At 51.1% G+C, this 17,662-nt stretch overlaps 1 protein-coding gene across 3 annotated transcripts in view; it reads left to right on the top strand.

Annotated features, from left to right (window-relative positions):
- Positions 1-6,016: 6,016 nt before the first annotated feature.
- Galnt9 (polypeptide N-acetylgalactosaminyltransferase 9) overlaps positions 6,017-17,662 on the top strand; it is a 79,683-nt gene continuing 68,037 nt past the window's right edge. The window contains exon 1 of one of the 3 annotated variants that reach the window (XM_008853738.2): positions 6,017-6,617. In XM_008853738.2, coding sequence (XP_008851960.1) covers positions 6,377-6,617 — 241 coding nt within the window. In that variant the 5' untranslated portion in view covers positions 6,017-6,376. The remainder of the gene's footprint in view (positions 6,618-17,662) is intronic. The other 2 variants (XM_008853739.2, XM_008853740.2) reach the window with 2 other exon arrangements.

Consider the following 17,662-nt stretch of genomic DNA (forward strand, 5'->3'; position numbering starts at 1 on the left):
TGATTAAAAATATTTTAAACCGGGCATAGTGGTGCACACCTTTAATCCCAGCACTTGGGAGGCAGAGGCAGGTGGATCTCTGTGAATTCCAGGCCAGCTGGGGTTACAGCAAGACCATGTCTCAAAAAAATAAAAAAAAAATTTTAAACATTTATTTGTTATTATTTATTTGTGTAAGTTTGTGTGCATGTGTGCCACGGCACATATATAATTGTCAGAAGACAACTTGTGGGAGTTGGTTTTCTTCTTCCACTGTCTCAGTTCTGGGACTCAAACTCAGATTGTCAGGCTTGGTGGCAAGCTCCTTTACCCATGGAGCCATCTCACTGATCCAACACTCGGACCCTCACCCTCTCACTTCAGCTCACATCTTTGTTTAGTGATGAGCAATGGCTATAAAAGTTTTGCTGAGGAGTTGGGTCTTCATGGCTAAACTGCCCTTGGCTGTGTGTCCACTCAGCTCTAACCAGTGACAGTGGGTCTTTGTGTTCACCCTACACAGTTCACCTGAGCCCTCAGCACCAACCAAATAACAAATTGTAATAGGTTTTGCTGGTACTTTTATTTATTTATTTATTTTTGGTCTTTTTGAGACAGGCCCCAGTTGGCCTGGCACTCACTGGGTAAAGCGGGCTGACCTCAGTCTCACAGAGACCCACCTGCCTCTGCCTCCCAAGTGCTGGGACTAATATCATGCTACCACACTTGGCTTTGTTGATACTTTTACACAGGTCTATGGTTGTCAGTTGAAGGCTGTTGCTCCATGACCTCCTGGCTACTTTCCTTTCTTCTCTGGACTGCCCACCCTGTTCAAGTGCCAGTCTTTCCTGTTGGAAGTGGGAATTCTCTAGCAGAGTACACTTGAGGATTCAGTCAGACTTGTGGACACCTATCTGCTGCAGAGACCCCTACTGTCTGGCCTCTCTCCTCCCTCAGACACGTCATGTCAGGCTCCCCTGCCCACCCTGGCTCCCCAGCTCCTGCCCCTTCATCCTTTGCAGAATTTCTTTTGATTAATTTCTTGCATACTGATCCTGTCTTGGCACTGAACAGTAAATGGTATTAGTGACTTCGGGCATAGATTGATCTAGGGCTCAGTCCATGCCCAGGGTCCTGTCTCTCCTAGCCCTGGGTTCTGTTTTCCTAGGGTGACCTCCATCAGGCAGATCATTCCCCTGCAGCAGACACCAGATACTCCAGGGCCAACTGCTCAGAGCCCCATCTTCTTCATGCCAGTCATTCAAGTAAAGCCTCCCATAACTCTCCCTGATCAGTGTGGCTTGGTCAGGTGTCCACCCATGAGTCAATCACAGTCACCAGCAAGATGGAATACTCTGATTGGTCCTACCTGATGCCAGCCTGAGCCTGAGTGAGGGGTATTCCTGACTCTCCTAAACTTGAAAATATTTCCAAAGAAGAGGTGCCAGAGGGGGCAACAACAGTGGATGGCTACTGCAGAGTCGTTATATAGGCAAGCCCTCAACTGCAGGTCCAGGGTGCCCTGGTGAGGTACTGGACAGGTCTCAGAACTGCCTGAGTTGAGAGCATACTACAGATGTCTACTCATGTCAGCCCATACTTCAAGGACAGAATCTGTTTGCCCCACAGACTTGCCAGAGTGAGTTCTGGGCACCTTGAGAACAGCCTTGACGACACACAGCCACCATCCTCCTCATGGAACCCCTGCTCCTCTGCCTGGCCATCCTCTATCAAGCAAGGGCAGCCAACTGAGCAGAGCCCTGCAAGGTCAGGGTGAAGGTACTGGGTTAGTGTCAGCTGGCAGATAGTCCTGTTAGTGAACATCACAATTGGCCCCTTGCTCAGAGGGCATGAGAAGGAGATACATAGCTCTTGTTTTCTGGACACGATGATGAATGCTCATGGGAGCTAAACAAGTCACAGGGGTGACAGGGAGGCCATGCTCACTCTGGATGGTATATGTATTTTAAGGACCACCCCCCAGCAGGTGATCTACCATCACCCTGTACTGGGGAAGTGTCCATCTACTGCCCACCCAGTATCCTTCCCTTCCCTGACATGAGAGCTTCCATGTATTCAAATAACAGCAAATGTCTCTTGGCCTCCAGTGCCCATTCCAGACCTAGAGGCAAATACTGATTAGCTAATTCAACCACACTGTGGGTCTATGGGCTATCTATTGCTGTTGTGGCCAGTTGGGAAAGGTGAAATTTGTAGAATGGAGCTTGTAGAAAAGATTTTCCTCCTTGATTAAAAGGGGCTGATTCATGCCAGGCATGGTGGCACATGCCTTTAATCCTAACACTTGGGAGGCAGAGGCAGGTGGATCTCTGAGAGACTGAGAGCAGCCTGGTCTACATAGTGAGTTCTAGGCCAACTAGGGGTACAGTGAGACTTTGTCTCAAAAAAAGAGGCGGGGGATGGGGGATAGATGATTCATCAGTCTGTGCCCTCTCTTTTTCCTCTCTGGAACTCAGATGTAATGGTCAGAGAAGCAGCAGCCATTTGGTAATCATGAAGCTTCAAGTATGTGGATGTAAGTCAACACACTAAGGATGGCAGAATGCAGGAGGGAGGTGCCTTGTCAGTCACCTGCCTGAGACTTTGTTCTGTGAGACAAATGAACTGCCATTGCTGCTTGAATCACTGTTAACCAGGCTCTCTCTCTCTGCTTTCCTTATCTGCACAACTGACAAGGCTCCATAGTAACCTCTGTCTACTACTCTTTCATCTTGGAAGGACCTTCCTTCCTGCTGCTCCCCCGGGACTTCCCTCAAGCTGTGAGCCAAAACAAACCCTTCCTTCTTTAAGTTGCATTTGTTAGGTATTTTATCATAGCAGCAAGAGAAAGGTAACCAATACAGTGAGTTTGGAATAGAACCCCCTGAGTTGGGAGACTGCTGCATGGATGGAGAGCATCCCCCACACCCCAAACTTCTTCAGCTGTCTGTCTCAGCTAGGGAAGACCTCACTCCTCCTGCATGTGTACTGCTGCTCCACAGGACCATGTCTCTGCAGTGTACCAGGAGTGGGAAACAGCCAGCATGAGGCTAGGTGCTTAGGGGCAGCAGGATAGTTTCTGCTCTCTGTCCTTTGGCATTTCAGACTGGCTATATTCTGAGTGACCTCAGTGGGCAGACCTCCTTGGTGACCCAAGGAGATATACAGTCCAAGGAAGAATAGCCATATTTAGCTCCAGCCATTTGATTGGAAGCTACTTGTTCTGAAATTTCACCTGCTGACGAGCACACTTGCATGTTAGCTGTGGCCTGCCATGTGAGCAAACTAAGAACTCCTTTCTCTCCGAGATAGACAAGAGCTGTGCTCGTGCTGTGTGTGGCTCACCAGGGAGCCAGCCTGCTGGGGGGCATTCAGTTGTGGGAGCTGTCAGAGGCCAAGCACCCCACGGTACCCCATCTCCCTGAAGGATGATCCCAGTGTATCTCCCTGGGTGCATCCTGAGTGCCCTTACCCCATTTCCCTGCCTGCATCTAGAGTGCTCATGTTGGACCTCCCCAGGTGATATCCCCATGTGCACTTGGCACTGTGGCCCACAGGGGCTCAGGAATGCTGAAGGCACCAGCTCCTAAGGTAGGACCACTCCCACCAAGGACAGAACTGGTACCCTGGGGGACAGAAGAGGAGGGCCCTGGGGTTCATGTGCAGTCTCAGACATTGCCTCAAACATGGCTCTCTGCTCCTCAAGAGATGCCTTAACAGGACATGGTGGAGCACATCTTTAATCCCAGCACTCTGGAAACAGAGCAGGCAGATCTCTGAGACTGAAGAAAGCTGGTCTACATAGTTCCAGGTCACCTGGGGCTACAGGGAGACCCTATCTCAAAAAGACAGAAAAAAAATGATGCCTTATGCGGATCTTGTGACCCTGGGCTGCATCCAGCACTTGACCAAGTACTCAGCATCTCTTCCAAATCCAATGCACCTAAGTTTGCTAGACCCTCATATATGTCTCCTCCTGCAGAGCTCCACATCCTCCAGGTCCCATGTGCTTACACTGCCATCGGAATTTGGCCAAATACTGGTGCAAGCTGCGCTTCTGGATATTCATATGAACCATGTTCACATCATTTTCCATAAACAGCTAATGAAAGGTATTTGATTTTTTAAAATTCGAGCAATAGTGGCTAATAAATTTAATTCTGGAGTTGACTTGTCTGGGCTTAAGTCCCAGATCCAGGCTTTGCTGCCAGCATGACCTTGGCCAAGGATCTATTCTCCTCTATTGCCTCAGTTTCCTCTGGTGGAAAGTTAGGCAATACTCATTTCTGGTCTGTGAGGCTACTATTAGAATTAACCAATTAGTAGCCATCCTGGCCCAGAAGCACTCTTCTACCAAGCACTATGTGAGCAAGCTCTGTCCTGTGACTCAAAGGCTGTCCTTGTAAACTTGGGACCCTGGCCCACAAAACAGCATGGCATTTCCAAAGGAGGGACATGAGAATGGCTATTTATGGAAACAGACCAGTATCTGTGAGTCTGCTGCCACCTAAGAGTCTCCCAGAGTGATGAAGTGCCTCCAGGCTCCATCTCGGGACATGTGATCTCTACGGTGAGCACTTCTGGAGTGCTGGCTTCAGTCCCAGTGGCTGGGGCCTTCCCGATAGTGTCCTCTGAATCTCTGAGACAAATATCCTGAGAAAGAAAAGAAAGGCTCATCCAGGAAAGAAGTGGGGGAACTTTCATCTCCTGTCACTTTTGCCAGGGGCAGTCTGTCTCCAAGCTGGATAGGAGAGGCTGGCTTGCCTGCTGTTGGAGAGTCAGTGTGGACCAGAGAGCCTGGACCAGGAGCCAGAGCCTCTGAGACCCTACACATAGTCATACACACAGACACAATACATGCATACACATGCAGAGACACATCACACATGGCACACATGTACAATCACAAAGACACAGCATATGCATGCACACAATCATACACACAGACATACACACAGACACAACACATGCACACAACATACATACGTACACGTGCAGAAACATATCACACACATGTATATTCACACATAAGGACACAGCACATGCACACACACACATGCACACAAAGGAGACCCATGAACAAGAAATACATGTGCACACAAACACAAGTACACATACATGAACAAACACATATACCCCATACAGACATATGCACACATTGGTCACATGCACACATGGACATGTACACACATATGCATGCATAAATATATAGTCACACACACAGCCAAAGCTGCAAAGTCCCAGGGCCCTTGTCTTCCTAATCTATGTAAAAGACCCAGCACAAAGTAAGCTCTAACAAATGCTCCATCATTTATGCATTCAGCAAATATTTGCCAAGCACCAGCTATGTGTCAGAAATTGTTTTAGGGACTGTGGATACAGGGGTAACCAGGCAGACAGGAACACACATCCTATGATCCAAGTTCACAGCTCATGCTGTGTGACTTTTCTGATACCCCTCCCTCTCTGATTCCAGTGGTCTCATCTGTAATCACCCCAGTTGGGGTTAGATTAGAGATGGAGGAGCAGGGTTTTTTTCTGACTGAAACTTCCCCTGAGCTCCGAGGACTTGGGGGAGCCTAGCTAAGATTTGCTTTTCTTTGATTCTGTTCGCCTGGTGCTGCAGGTAAGGTGGCTGTCTCCAGTCTGCTCTACCCTTCTTTCTCATCCCTCAATCCCAGAGGAGGGCTGCCAGTCAGATTAGGTTTGGCCAGGCAAGGTGGGCAAGCAAGTCAAGGTGGCTCTGACTCAGTCCTGCACGCACAAAGGCACCCCACCACACCCCGGCGAGCACCCACAGCACAGCCCCGACCAGGCCCTGTGTCCCACGCGGGTTAAGCGTGAGGTTTATCCCCTGAGGTTCTGTGCGGTGCCTCGCCCAGGGTCTCGCTCCTAGTGGGCCTAGGCTGGAGGCGGGTGGGGAGGGGTGGGGGTGGTGCAGGCTCGGTTCCGGGCGGGGCCGCAGGCTCCGCGTGCATGCTGATGAGCTCAGGCCGCGTCACTGCGCACCGGCGCCGTGGCTCCGGGGCGCGCAGGAGCGGGGCGCGCAGGAGCGGGGCGCGCAGGAGCGGGGCGCGCAGGAGCGGGGCGCGCAGGAGCGAGCGTGGCAGTCGAGTCCCAGCACCGCCTCCCGGCCCAGGCCGCTCCTGGCCGGCGGGCCCTGCGGACTATGCCGGCGGTGCCCGGTGCCCGCAGCCCGCGGCGGTCCCTGCTCCGCGGAGAGAGAGGGCGGGTGGTGGATGCCGGACGTGCGGAGTCCGCACGGCGGTGCTGAAGGGACAGCGCCCGCCCTTGCCCGGCTCATGGTCCCCACCGTGGCCGGCCCCGCCCAGGCTCCTGCGGCCCCGGAGCCCCGGGGATGCCCGGCGGGTGAGGAGGCCCCGCCCGAGCCGCGCTCATGGCGGTGGCCAGGAAGATCAAAACTTTGCTGACGGTCAACATCCTGGTGTTCGTGGGCATCATCCTCTTCTCGGTGTACTGCCGCCTGCAGGACCGCTCGGAGGCACTGGTGCAGGTCGTGCGCGGTGCCGACCGCCGGGTGCGCAACCGGCTCACCAAGGCGGGTGCGCTGGCCGACCGTGAGGCCATCCTGCAGCGCCTGGACCACCTGGAGGAGGTGGTCTACAACCAGCTCAATGGTGAGCCGCGGGTACCCCGGGATGGAGGGGAGGTAGGGTCCTGTGCCAGGGTATTGCTACGTCCTAGGGTGGATACCCACGCCCACTCCACAGCATCTACCAGGAGCCAGGGAGAAAGCTGCTCTGTGACCTGCAGAGGGACTCTGGGAGGCAACAGAAAGGCTGGGAGGCCTCCACTGGCAGGGGGTAGTGACAGGGTGATTCCTGATCCTCCTTCATTCATCTGGTGAACACTTGGGAACTGCCCCTGCCTCCAAACTTACTCCCCAAGAGAACTTGAACTTCTCAAGGAAGAGCTTCCCAGGTCCTGCCAGGAGGGCAGTGAGGGGTTCAAGGCAGTGCCTAGATCCTCAGGGTGAAGGATGGGGAAAATGAGCCTTACAGAGCTGTGTCAGGTGCAGGTAGTTCCAGATTCACAGTGAAGGACTAGAGGCACCAACAGGGCTGAGGGTTGTAGGTTGTACCTGTGTCCACAGTGAGGTGAGGGATCAGGGGACCCCTGCAGAACCATGAGGAGTGCAGACCATACCTAGATCCACAGTGAAGGGTCAGAGGAGCCTTACAGAGTTTTGAGGAGTGTAGACAGTGTCTAGGGTCCACAGTGAAGGACTAGGGGGTATATTACAGAGCTGTGGAGAGGGTCACAGGTGGTGCCTAGGTCCACAGCAAGGAACTAGGGGTATATTGCAGAGCTATGGGGATGCAGGCAGTGCCTAGGTCCACAGCAAAGGCCCAAAGAGCCTTGCAGAGCTATGGGTTTAGACTGGACACACTTTCTCTCTCTCTCTCTCTCTCTCTCTCTCTCTCTCTCTCTCTCGCTCGCTCTCTCGCTCTCTCGCTCTCTGGAGATGTGGAAGGAAGTCCCATGAGTGCTGCCCCTCTAAAGTGACTGGGACACAGGAGCAGTCCTATCCATTGAAATTGTGACCACTGGCCTGGACAATCTTCCTCCAAGGGTGCTCAGGTCTCCTACAGAAAGTTCTGTTGAGGGAAAAGCATGAGGTCCTCCTGGTGCCAGGTGGACAGGTGGGCTCATGGGTCCAGCAGGGCTTGGCAGGAGCCAAGCACCCACATGGACTGAGGTCATGGTGCCTAGGAGCCCCTGAAATTTGAAAGTGGCTGCTCTTGGTGGCCTATTTGCTTTACCATGATCAAGGGGGCTCAGCATCTGGATCATGGCAAGTCACAGTGGATAGTGGTAGCTGGCAGGAATGGCACATTTCCATTTGGGGGTGTAGGATGACCACAGTAACTCTGCCCCCATGTCTGGCTCTGTGTGAGTGTCAGGAAGGAGAAAGTTGGTGCATCCCTGCAGCACCAGAGGGATTCTACTTACTGTTCCATGTGACTTGGCAGAAGCAGTCCCACCAAACCCTTCTTTGGAAGTCCTGGGAACAGGCTCCAGTAGGGAATAACTAGGGTAGGTGGGCATCCTCATCAGGGTTCAAATTTCAAACTGCTGGCTCTCATTCCCCCCCCCCGTGTGTGTGTGTGTGTGTGTGTGTGTGTGTGCTGTGGTGTGCAAGGATTGCCTGGGGCCTCCTGAAGGAAGTGTGTTCCAGGCATGCCTCTGAGCAGTCTGGAGGGACGAGATGCCATCCTGGGATGCAAGCAACTTGCATGTCCTCAGATAACAGAACCTCGACTCCTTGAGAGCGCCTTTGTCACCCACGAGCTCCTAATCAACTCCATGGCTTCCCAGTCAGCCATTCAGCTGCAGCCACAGGGAAAGAAAGTTGAGTTGGAGCACTTGGTCATACCGTCAGCATGATTCATCTCCTGGAAGACACTGGGCCCCGTAATAGCGCGGAGCTTTATTGAAGTGTATTTGTCAGGGTGTTATGGTCTGTTTTATGGGAAGAACCGGAGGATTATATAAAAACATTGGCAGCACTTTGGGCTTGTGTAACATCATGCAAGCCAGCTGGCCCCATGAGCCATTTCCTTCCTTCCTTCCCCAAGGATAAGAAGGGCCAGTATCTCATGTCAGGAAAATCTGGGACCCTCGATCAACTTTCTTGACATTGAGGGGGGCAGAATAAAGTGCCTCCCTCTAACCTCTCTCCTTTCTGTCCCTTCTCCCCTGCTGGCTTCCTCTTGTTCCTCCTCTTCTTCTCCCTCCTTTTCTTCACCATTCTTTAAAAATATTTTATTTATTATTTTTATTTTATGTGTATGAGTATATTGCCTGCATGTAGGTGAGTGCAGCCATGTCGTGCAATGCCCACGGAGGACAGAAGAGACCGTCGGATCTCCTGGAAGTGGAGTTACAGACAGTTGTTAGCTGCCATGTGGGTGCTGGGACCCAAGTCTTCTGCAAGAACAACCAGTGTTCTTAACCACTGAGCCATCTCTCCAGCCCCTCTTCACCATTCTTTTACAATGCCTTCCCCCCCCACACCAAATCCCTTCCCCTCTGACATTGCTCCCTTCCTCCTCCGGTTCCCTTTCTCCTCTCTTGTTCTCTCTCTCTCTCTCTCTCTCTCTCTCTCTCTCTCTCTCTCGCTCTAATGAGCATAAGTAAAGCATTATTTACATCTCTCCTGAGACAGCTTTGTGTTCCTTTCTGATTCATATTCTTAGCAGTGTCTAAGCCCACTTGTCACTCAATATTTGTTCAGGAAATGACAAGGAAAGCCCGAGTCTAGCACCGGTCCCAGGAAGGTCCTCTGGGGAGAGCATCTCGGGGGAAGAGCAACTTAGGGGGAGAGCACAGAGCTTCAGGGGATGACATCTATTTCCATAAAGATTTTTGAGGCATACCTCTCCAGGCTTGGCTCAGGGCCTCTGGTTGAGAGCATGAGGGAAAGCTGTGGGAGCTTCCTGGAGGAGGTAGCCTGCTCTCCCTGTCACAACCTGTTCTATTTTAGTCCACAGATGTGGGACTGATTCCTGAGAGTTTCCACTTACCCAGCTGCATTGAAAGCCAAGAGGGAGCAATGCAGAGCCAAATTAATGTATGGCTTACATATGCTGGGCCTGTGCTCCTCTTCAAACTTTTTTGGCTGGGGAGGTGTTGAAAAGAGGAGGTTGGGGGTGGGGTGTCTTCTTTTGAGCCAGAAGGAGTAGAAGAGGGCATTGGCATGGGGGTATGCCATTCTCCTTACTCCCCTTCAGTCTCTTGACCTTCATGTGGTACATCTCATTGACCTTGGAAAAGCACCCAGAGAGGTGCTTGAGGAGTCATTTCTAAAATCAAAGCATTTGTGCACATTCATTCCTCTAATTTATGCATCTCTGGCCCATGTGCATTCACTTTACTTTACAGTCCCATGTTCAAAATCATGGCTGGTCTTAGAGGTGGGATAGAAAGATGGAAGCCTGGAGGTAGGATGACTTGCCCAGGCCGTCTAGGAAGTCAGCGGTGGCAGCTGCTTGAGGCACAAACTTCAGGACCTGCAATTGTCCAATTGTCACAAGTTCAAGTTAAAAAAAACCAGCAGATCTTGCTGTGGGCCCCAGATGCTGGTCAGAGAGGTCCTGGTACAGGTGCTTTATCTGCTCCACAAACACCCTGCACTCCTTTGGCTTGCCCTCCTCTGGGCTGCACTCTCCTAACCAGGAACTCACCCACTACACCTGTGCAGAGACCTGTCCTTTTGTCCCCTGCAAGTGGTGACTTTGTCTGTGGTTCCATCTCTAGTGTCCAAGGCCCAGGCTGGGTGGCACACCCATGACAATCTGAGTAAGTGAATGTTTCTCTGAGCCACTTATTGGTTTTGCTAGAATAAGGGTATGAGTATTTTAGGAAGTGACTATATTCTACTTCCCTGCTTGTGGGCAGAATTGCTGAATGAAAAATGCAGAAGGAGCATTGCCTGAGAGTTCCGTCCTGTCAGGGTTCAGAGGAAGCAGCTCAAGTGAAGGGGATGAACGGGATGTAAGGGGTGCAGAGCGAGTTGGTCTTGCAGGAGCACAATCCTTCTCACACTGATCCCAGGTTCTTCTGCTCTGTGTCCATTTCCTGTCAGGAAGTGTGTCCCACAGGCTGGGCATCCTAGCACAGTCCCTACTTCAGAAGCCCTGGCATACAGTTAAGAAGGAGGGGCTAGAGATGGTCAGAAGACCAAGGTGGTTGTCAAAGGGCATGAACCCCTGAGTAGTCTACACAACAGTGGTACCCCAGGTCTCTACTGGGAAGCCCCAACCTCCCAGTCATCATGAGTTAGGCACAATGAGTTACCCTCTCCGAGCTAGAGCAGAGGTCAGAGAGAAGAGGAGGGAGGCAAGAAGGAATGCTGGGTGACAGTGTGGCTTTCCCTCGGCATACTCGGCTATAAAAGGAGTAAGGATTTCCAGAGTTTTCACTGTGAACCAGAAGCAAGGCATTTATGTTGCAGCTCCCTGCCTGCTGCTTTGCCATGGTCCCAGCTCTCCATCCCACCAACAGCCTTTTGCTCAGAGTGCAGCTGTATTCATAAAACATAAGCTGAGCACATTTGTGCTGTGCAGGTGACCAAAGGCGGGGGTGGCAACAGGCAGAGGGGCAAGTGGAAGACACAGTGAGAGTAGGGTGTGGGGCAGGACCATGGAGCATCTTCTGTCTCCCTTGGCAGGTCCATCATACATCTTTCTTGAACCTCCAGGTATGCAAGAGCTCTGGCATCCAGGAAGGGCTCCTTTGGGAGTTTCTCCTAATGGGGAAACAGGAAAGATATTCAATGTGCAGAGAATGCGATTGCTGGCAGAAGGTGTTTCTATTCCCCTGCAAATTTTACTTCCCAAAGTGGCTCACTGATGGATCCTGAAGGCCTTCCTGCTTCAGAGGCCTTTGTCCTTCTGAGTGTTTACTTTCCAAACCACTATGGTCTTGCACAGCCCAGCCAAGCTGCCAGAGTGATAGCTGCAGTTTGTTGGATTGGCTGACCTCCACCCCTCCTCTCCTTTCACAGCTTGCCCACCTCACCGAGTGACAACAAAAAGTGATAAAACAGTGGCTACCTCACTGGAGTGTGGCCCCAGCTTTGCTGCTGTGCAGGTTCAGGGTGTGTGATGGGCCACCATTCTGTTACCTGTCATTGTCTGTGGTCCTTGTGGCTCCTGGGGCAGCCACAATTATGGATTAGGAAGATTAAGAGCAATTTGGATTTACTTTGCTCCTCCCATATGGGCTGCACAGCCTGCTAGATACCTGCTTTGGTTGGGGACTCTGACCACAGATGTGTGCTGACCCCTCAGCCTCCACAGGACAAACAGTCCTGTGCATAGAACCTTGAGACATGAAGCTGAAAGACACTGCCATGCTGTTTCCCTGTAGGTTGTGGGCCTGGGCAAGGCTGGTCAAATTATATCTGGGGATGCAACCTAGAAAATGGGGGATGCGAGGAAAGCTCCTAAGAAAGCATTCACAGGTGGTGGTCCCAGTCTGGGAGTATTCTGGGGCCCAGTGATTGCATTTACAATTCATCTTATAATCTGCATATTTTAATCTTGAACAGGTATACTCCAAAGTCTGAAAGGGGGGGGTTATCATCCATTGACTAGAAACTGGACAAAATAAGCTTCTGTGAATCCCATATCATATCTGCTTCCAAAGGCGTGTGTGTGGGCTCTGGGTCTCAAGACTAGTTCCATTAAACTCATTCTGTCTCAGGAAAGCAAAGGTCCCTGGGAAGGAAGAGCAGGTGGAGCTGTCAGCAAAGGGAGGGCCACTCAAGGCTGGCAACACAGGGTTCTCCCTTTGGGAACCCCACAGAGGGTGGTAGAGGTCAGTCTCTCCTACTTGCTCAGCAGGGTCTGTCTTTGTGAAGACTTGTATAATAGTTCCCTCTAAACTCACAAGAAGGAGAGACTTGCTTCCTGAGCTGTTTCAAAAGTTCTTGGGAGTTTGGTCATCTGGACAGGAAGAAAAGAGGCATCTGATGATAGTACAGCCACACAATGATTGCCAACACCATTCCCCAGCTTTCTGCTGCCTCTTCCTCCAAGAAGCAGCAGGGAAGCAACACAGGACTGCACAGTGACTCTACCTGAAACCCTTGTTGACCAAGCAAACAGCTCTGTTCCAGGGGATTCTTACACTGGACACAGGGCAGAGCACTCTGTAGGGAAGGGTGATGGGGGACACTTGTCCTCTCCTGAGAGCCCTGCAGTGTGAGGGCTCTGTGAACTCATCCTGTGCTGGCAAGGACCTGGAAATGCCCAACACTGTGCTGGAGGCTTCCATTCATCTGAACCAGGAAAGGCTCTACCATCTAAGTAAAGCTCTGCCCTAACAGACAAGAGCAGAACAGGGTATGGACAGTGCCTAAATAAGGCAGCTTCCAGCGGAGATGGGGGTTGCAAAGGGAGTTGGTGATGGAGCAAGTAGGTGGATGGGGGACTTGAGATGGTATAGGGCTTGAATTGTGCCCCCCAAAGTTCATGTCCCCCAAAGCTCAGAATACAGCCTTGTATAGAAAGAACTCTTTGTAGATGTCATTGAAGATGAGGTGGAGCTAGTTGGGACAGGCCTAACTAATAACCCTTTGGGAAGAGGAGAAAAGGAGCCAGAGAGATGAATCAACAGTTAAGAACATTTGCTGCTCTTTCAGAGGACCGGAGTTCAGTTCCAGAATGTAGACGCAGACACAGAGACACAGACACAGACACAGACACAGGCACAGACACAGACACAGACACAGACACACACACACACACACACAGACACACACACACAAATAATAAAAATAAGCATTTAGCCTGGAAGTGGTGGCACATACCTTTAATCCCAGCACTCAGGAGGCAGAGACAGGTGGATCTCTGTGAGTTATAGGCCAGTTTGGTCTACACAACAAGTTCCAGGCGAGGCATGGTGGTGGAACAGGAAGCCAAGAGATCATGTCTCTATCTACATGCAGGAAGCAAAGCGACAGAATTAGAAGTGGGGCAAGGCCATAAAACCCTTAAAGCCACCCCCAGTGGTGTGCTTCCTTCAGCAAGATTCTACCAAATAAATGTTCCAAAACCTCCCCAAATGGCTCTACCAATTGGGGACCAATGTTCAAATATATGAGCCTATGGGAGACATTTCTCATTCAAACTACCACACTGAGTGTCCTATGTGTCCTGTGCCCTGATCATGGCATATGGAATATTATTCTTGCTCTTACCATCTGCCAGGGACCAGTAGGGCCCTCCTCACAGCTGCAAATCCAACCGTGTACTTAGGGGAACCCCCACCCTGCCGAGCTCTGCTGCCTTCATTAAGAGCATCACCAGCGACTGGCTAGGTTCCTATCTGACTCCACCCTTCTCTGTAGGTGTCACCTGCCCCTCAGAGTGGCCCTCAGTTTTCTCACCTGTGAAGTGGGTGTGGGGCTCTTGTGGGGATTGAAGGTGTTATTGTGGGCAGGGGCCACTGCAGCTGACCCCAGGGAAGGTAATTACTCTGGTGTATGTGCCTCTCCTTTGTAAACAGGCAAGTGAACCTGAGTCACAGCGTGGGGAACGCCCCCTTTTCCACCATCTCCAACCTTCCAGGCTGTACTGACAGTTTGCTCATGGCAGTTTCCAAGCTTGCCTGGCTCCTCATTGACCCTCCAAGAAAGCTTACCCAGGCTAGAGGGTAGTGGGGACAGGTTGTATTTGACTGTCATTGCCACACTTTGTTTTTATTTTCTATATACTAGTATTTTGGACAAATGATGCAGGTTGTTTATTGTTGGTAGCAATATATTACTTATTTAAGAGACAGATTTACTTAATTCAAAAGATGAGTCAATTTCAGGGAAACTGCTGAATAATATGAACCTGAACAATTTGCAAAGATGACAGATTAGATAGAGGGAAAGAGGGAAGCCTGAGTATGGTGACCCTTGGGGCTCCAGCCTGACTGGCCTCCCCAGGCTATCAATGTGACATGAGCTGGTGGAGGGAGGTGCCCAGCTCTGACCCTGCCCTGCTCTGAGCATCCTGTGGCTCTCAGTCTGATGAAAAAAAATACATAAGTCAGAGTCAGGGACTGGAGAGATAGCTCAGGAGTTAAGAGTACTAGCTAGTCTTGCAGAGGACCTGGCTTGATTCCCAGCACCCACATGGCAGCTAAAAACCATTGGTAACTCCAGAACTCCAGTTTCAGGGGATATGATACCTTCTTCTTGTCTCTGCAGGCATTGTACAACATGGGTGCACCTACATACATGCAGGCAAACACACACACACACACACACACACACACACACACACAATAAAGTAGATAAATAAAAAACCCAAACAAAACAAGTCATGCCAGGTATCTGGATGCTCAGAGGAGAGGTGGCAGGTCAGGGTATCACCTTGTCATGGTTTAACAGTGCTGGTATAGGGTGATTGACAACCTTCTCTGCTGTCTGGATAGGCCCAGAACCTGTATCTTGGCAGCACCTCCATGGTCCCCATGTTTGTCCATACTGTGAACCCTGTGTGTACCATCTTAACTGATTAGGTTGTGGGGGCTGGACCCCAGGGCCTGAGAGGGAAGCAGGTAGCTCCTAGCCCTCTGCCCCAGGCCCTTAGACAGATATATGGCCAGTGCCAGATGCTTCTCAGTTGACCCCAATTTATCTCCCTTTCTGGGTCAGGCCCACCTGGACCCTACAGCACCACATGGATCCCGGAAGCTCTCACTGACTGAATCTGGCTGCAGTTTTGAGTCCAGCCCACAAAACCTCTTGAACGCTACTGCTGGTGTGTCTTTAAGTGAATAAGTTAAGTACGGTTGTTCTTTACAATGTGGTCCCAGGCATTGTTGCTGTGCCAGGGAAATAAAGAGATCTTTATAGGAGAGGCCAAGACCCCCACGATCCCCCTCCAGGCTCCTGAAATCTGCAGCCCCATAGCCAACTGATAGCTAATCTCACCCGGTTTCCCTGCCCTCCTTAGGAGAAGCCTGGGCTGCAGTGCAGGAGGGTGGGGACAGGGGTTGTACTTAAGGGGACCAGATGTTCTCCAGGGCCTATCTGACCAGAGGCCTTGGTCACATAGCTTTCAGCTTCCAGGAGGATAGAGAAAAAGGAAGAAATCTCAACTCAAGTTTACCAAGCTACCAAACTTGTGGTATACCATAAATGCTTATCATTAGCATCTTGTTAATGTTTTTGGCATATTTGTGGGACACAGTACACTGCACTCTTTTCCTGATAATGGTGGAGCCCAGGAGATCGCTGGTGCTGGCTGTGGAGGGCACATGGGCATGCATGAATGCAATGTTGTATGGTGGGGGTGCCTGTCAGGCACTGTCCCCCCTCCAGCTTATCTGCAGGTGCAGGTTCAAGGAAGATGGGATCCCTGGGCCTCCTTTTGTCCCTCCATGAGCTCCCTGGGGAGGGTCCTGGCACTACTTCTGGGGCCCAGTGAAGGCTGGCAGGTCACCCTTGAGCTAGCTCAGCCCTAGAATAGATGATAGGGAGAGTGGGTCTGCTCATGTGCCAATGGAGAAGCAAGGGAGCAAGGCAGGCAAGTCATGAGCAGAGACTGCCCCCATACCACATGTCCTTCAATGGAGCACCATGACAGTCACAAGACTGTGTATGACTAACTGAGTCTGGCTGTTTTTCATGTAAACCCAAGGGATTTTTCATTGAAAATTCTACGCAATCAAAATTCCCAGAAGACCCATATGATGTATTTTGTTCAAAATATTCCAACAAGCTGGTCATAGTGTGCATGCTGAGTGTCCTGTGAGGACACACACAGCAGGTCAGCCAGCATCTGCTCCATCACCTCATCACTGCCATGGTGTCTCTGTGGGTGGTCCCACCTAGATGGGTTCTGCATTGAAGTAGTCTCCTTTGTTCTTCTATAAAAGTCATTGTCTAGCCAGGTGGTACATGTCTTTAATCCCAGCACTCAGGAGGCAGAGGTAGGAGGATCTCTGTGAGATTGAGGCCAGTCAGGTCTACATAGCAAGTTCTAGGCCAGTCAGGGCTACATAGTGAGACCCTGTCTCAGCAACAACAACTATCAGTATCAACAAAAACAAAAACAAACAAGCAAACACACACATACACACACACACACACACACACACACACACACACATACACACACCCAAAAAAAAACTCATGTGTTCTTGGCCATGCAAAAGGTGTGGGGTACCCTGAGGAAAGCATACAGAGTTCTGTCCATGACCCAATGTCCCGGTAAGGGCCAGAGCCACTGAGACAGGGGAGGGGTAATTTCCAGTGTCTGTTGTAGGGTCAGACCGGTGTGAGCAGGGCTGGCCCACGGAGGCCCAGGGGGGGTGGTCCTTCTCTCTGTGGCATTAGGGGTATGGCCTGCAGTACCTGCTGATTTTTGCAGACAGCAGCCTGCTGTCTCCATTCTATTTCCAGTTCCAGGGACCCAAGGTCACACTGGGACCCCAGTCAGTACAGCAAATCAGTACCTGTTTCCTCTGCTAGCCCTCTATGGGGTCACCTGCTCTGCTCTCAAGTTCTGTGATAAATATTCCCAGCTCTAGGGAGGGGCTTCTACTGTGCTGTCTGGCGAGTGAAGCATGCAGACTGCTCAGTGGTAGCCAGTGTTCAGGAAAAAGCAAATACGCAGAAGGCTGAAGTGGAGGTGGCAGGCCTTAGCATTTCAATGGTGCCCAGAGAGGGCTTTGCAAGGGAGCAACTTCCCAGTAAAGCCTAAAGCAAGGGAAAAGGTGAAAAGTCTGGGGCAGCATGCTTAGGCCTGGTCAGTGCAGAAGTCCTGGGGCAGCAGTGCCAGGTGCTCTGGTCAGAAGAGTCACAGGGAGGGTGATCAGTGCAATCAGATTATAGGGACATTTGGTCTGCATTCTCATTCAAGGGTCATGGGAGTCAGGGGGCACTTGGCCAGAGCCTTAACAGATCCGATTGTATTTCACCAAGAGGCTCTACCTCCTCAGAAAGCACAGAACAAGAGCTGCAGACCAGCACCAAGCTCACTTAGTAGTGATGCTGAGACACTGGCAGAAGTGTGTGCCCTTTATCATGCCTCCCTCCCTCTATTTGCTCTGGTCTGGTCTTAAACTCATGGCATTTCTCCTGCCTCAGACTCCCAACTGGTGTGGACCATCATGCCTAACTAATATATATATATGGTGTGTGTGTCTGTGTGGC

Source organism: Nannospalax galili, unplaced genomic scaffold (genome assembly GCF_000622305.1).
Source record: "Nannospalax galili isolate Female #2095 unplaced genomic scaffold, S.galili_v1.0 scaffold566, whole genome shotgun sequence".
Classification (NCBI taxonomy): domain Eukaryota; kingdom Metazoa; phylum Chordata; class Mammalia; order Rodentia; family Spalacidae; genus Nannospalax; species Nannospalax galili.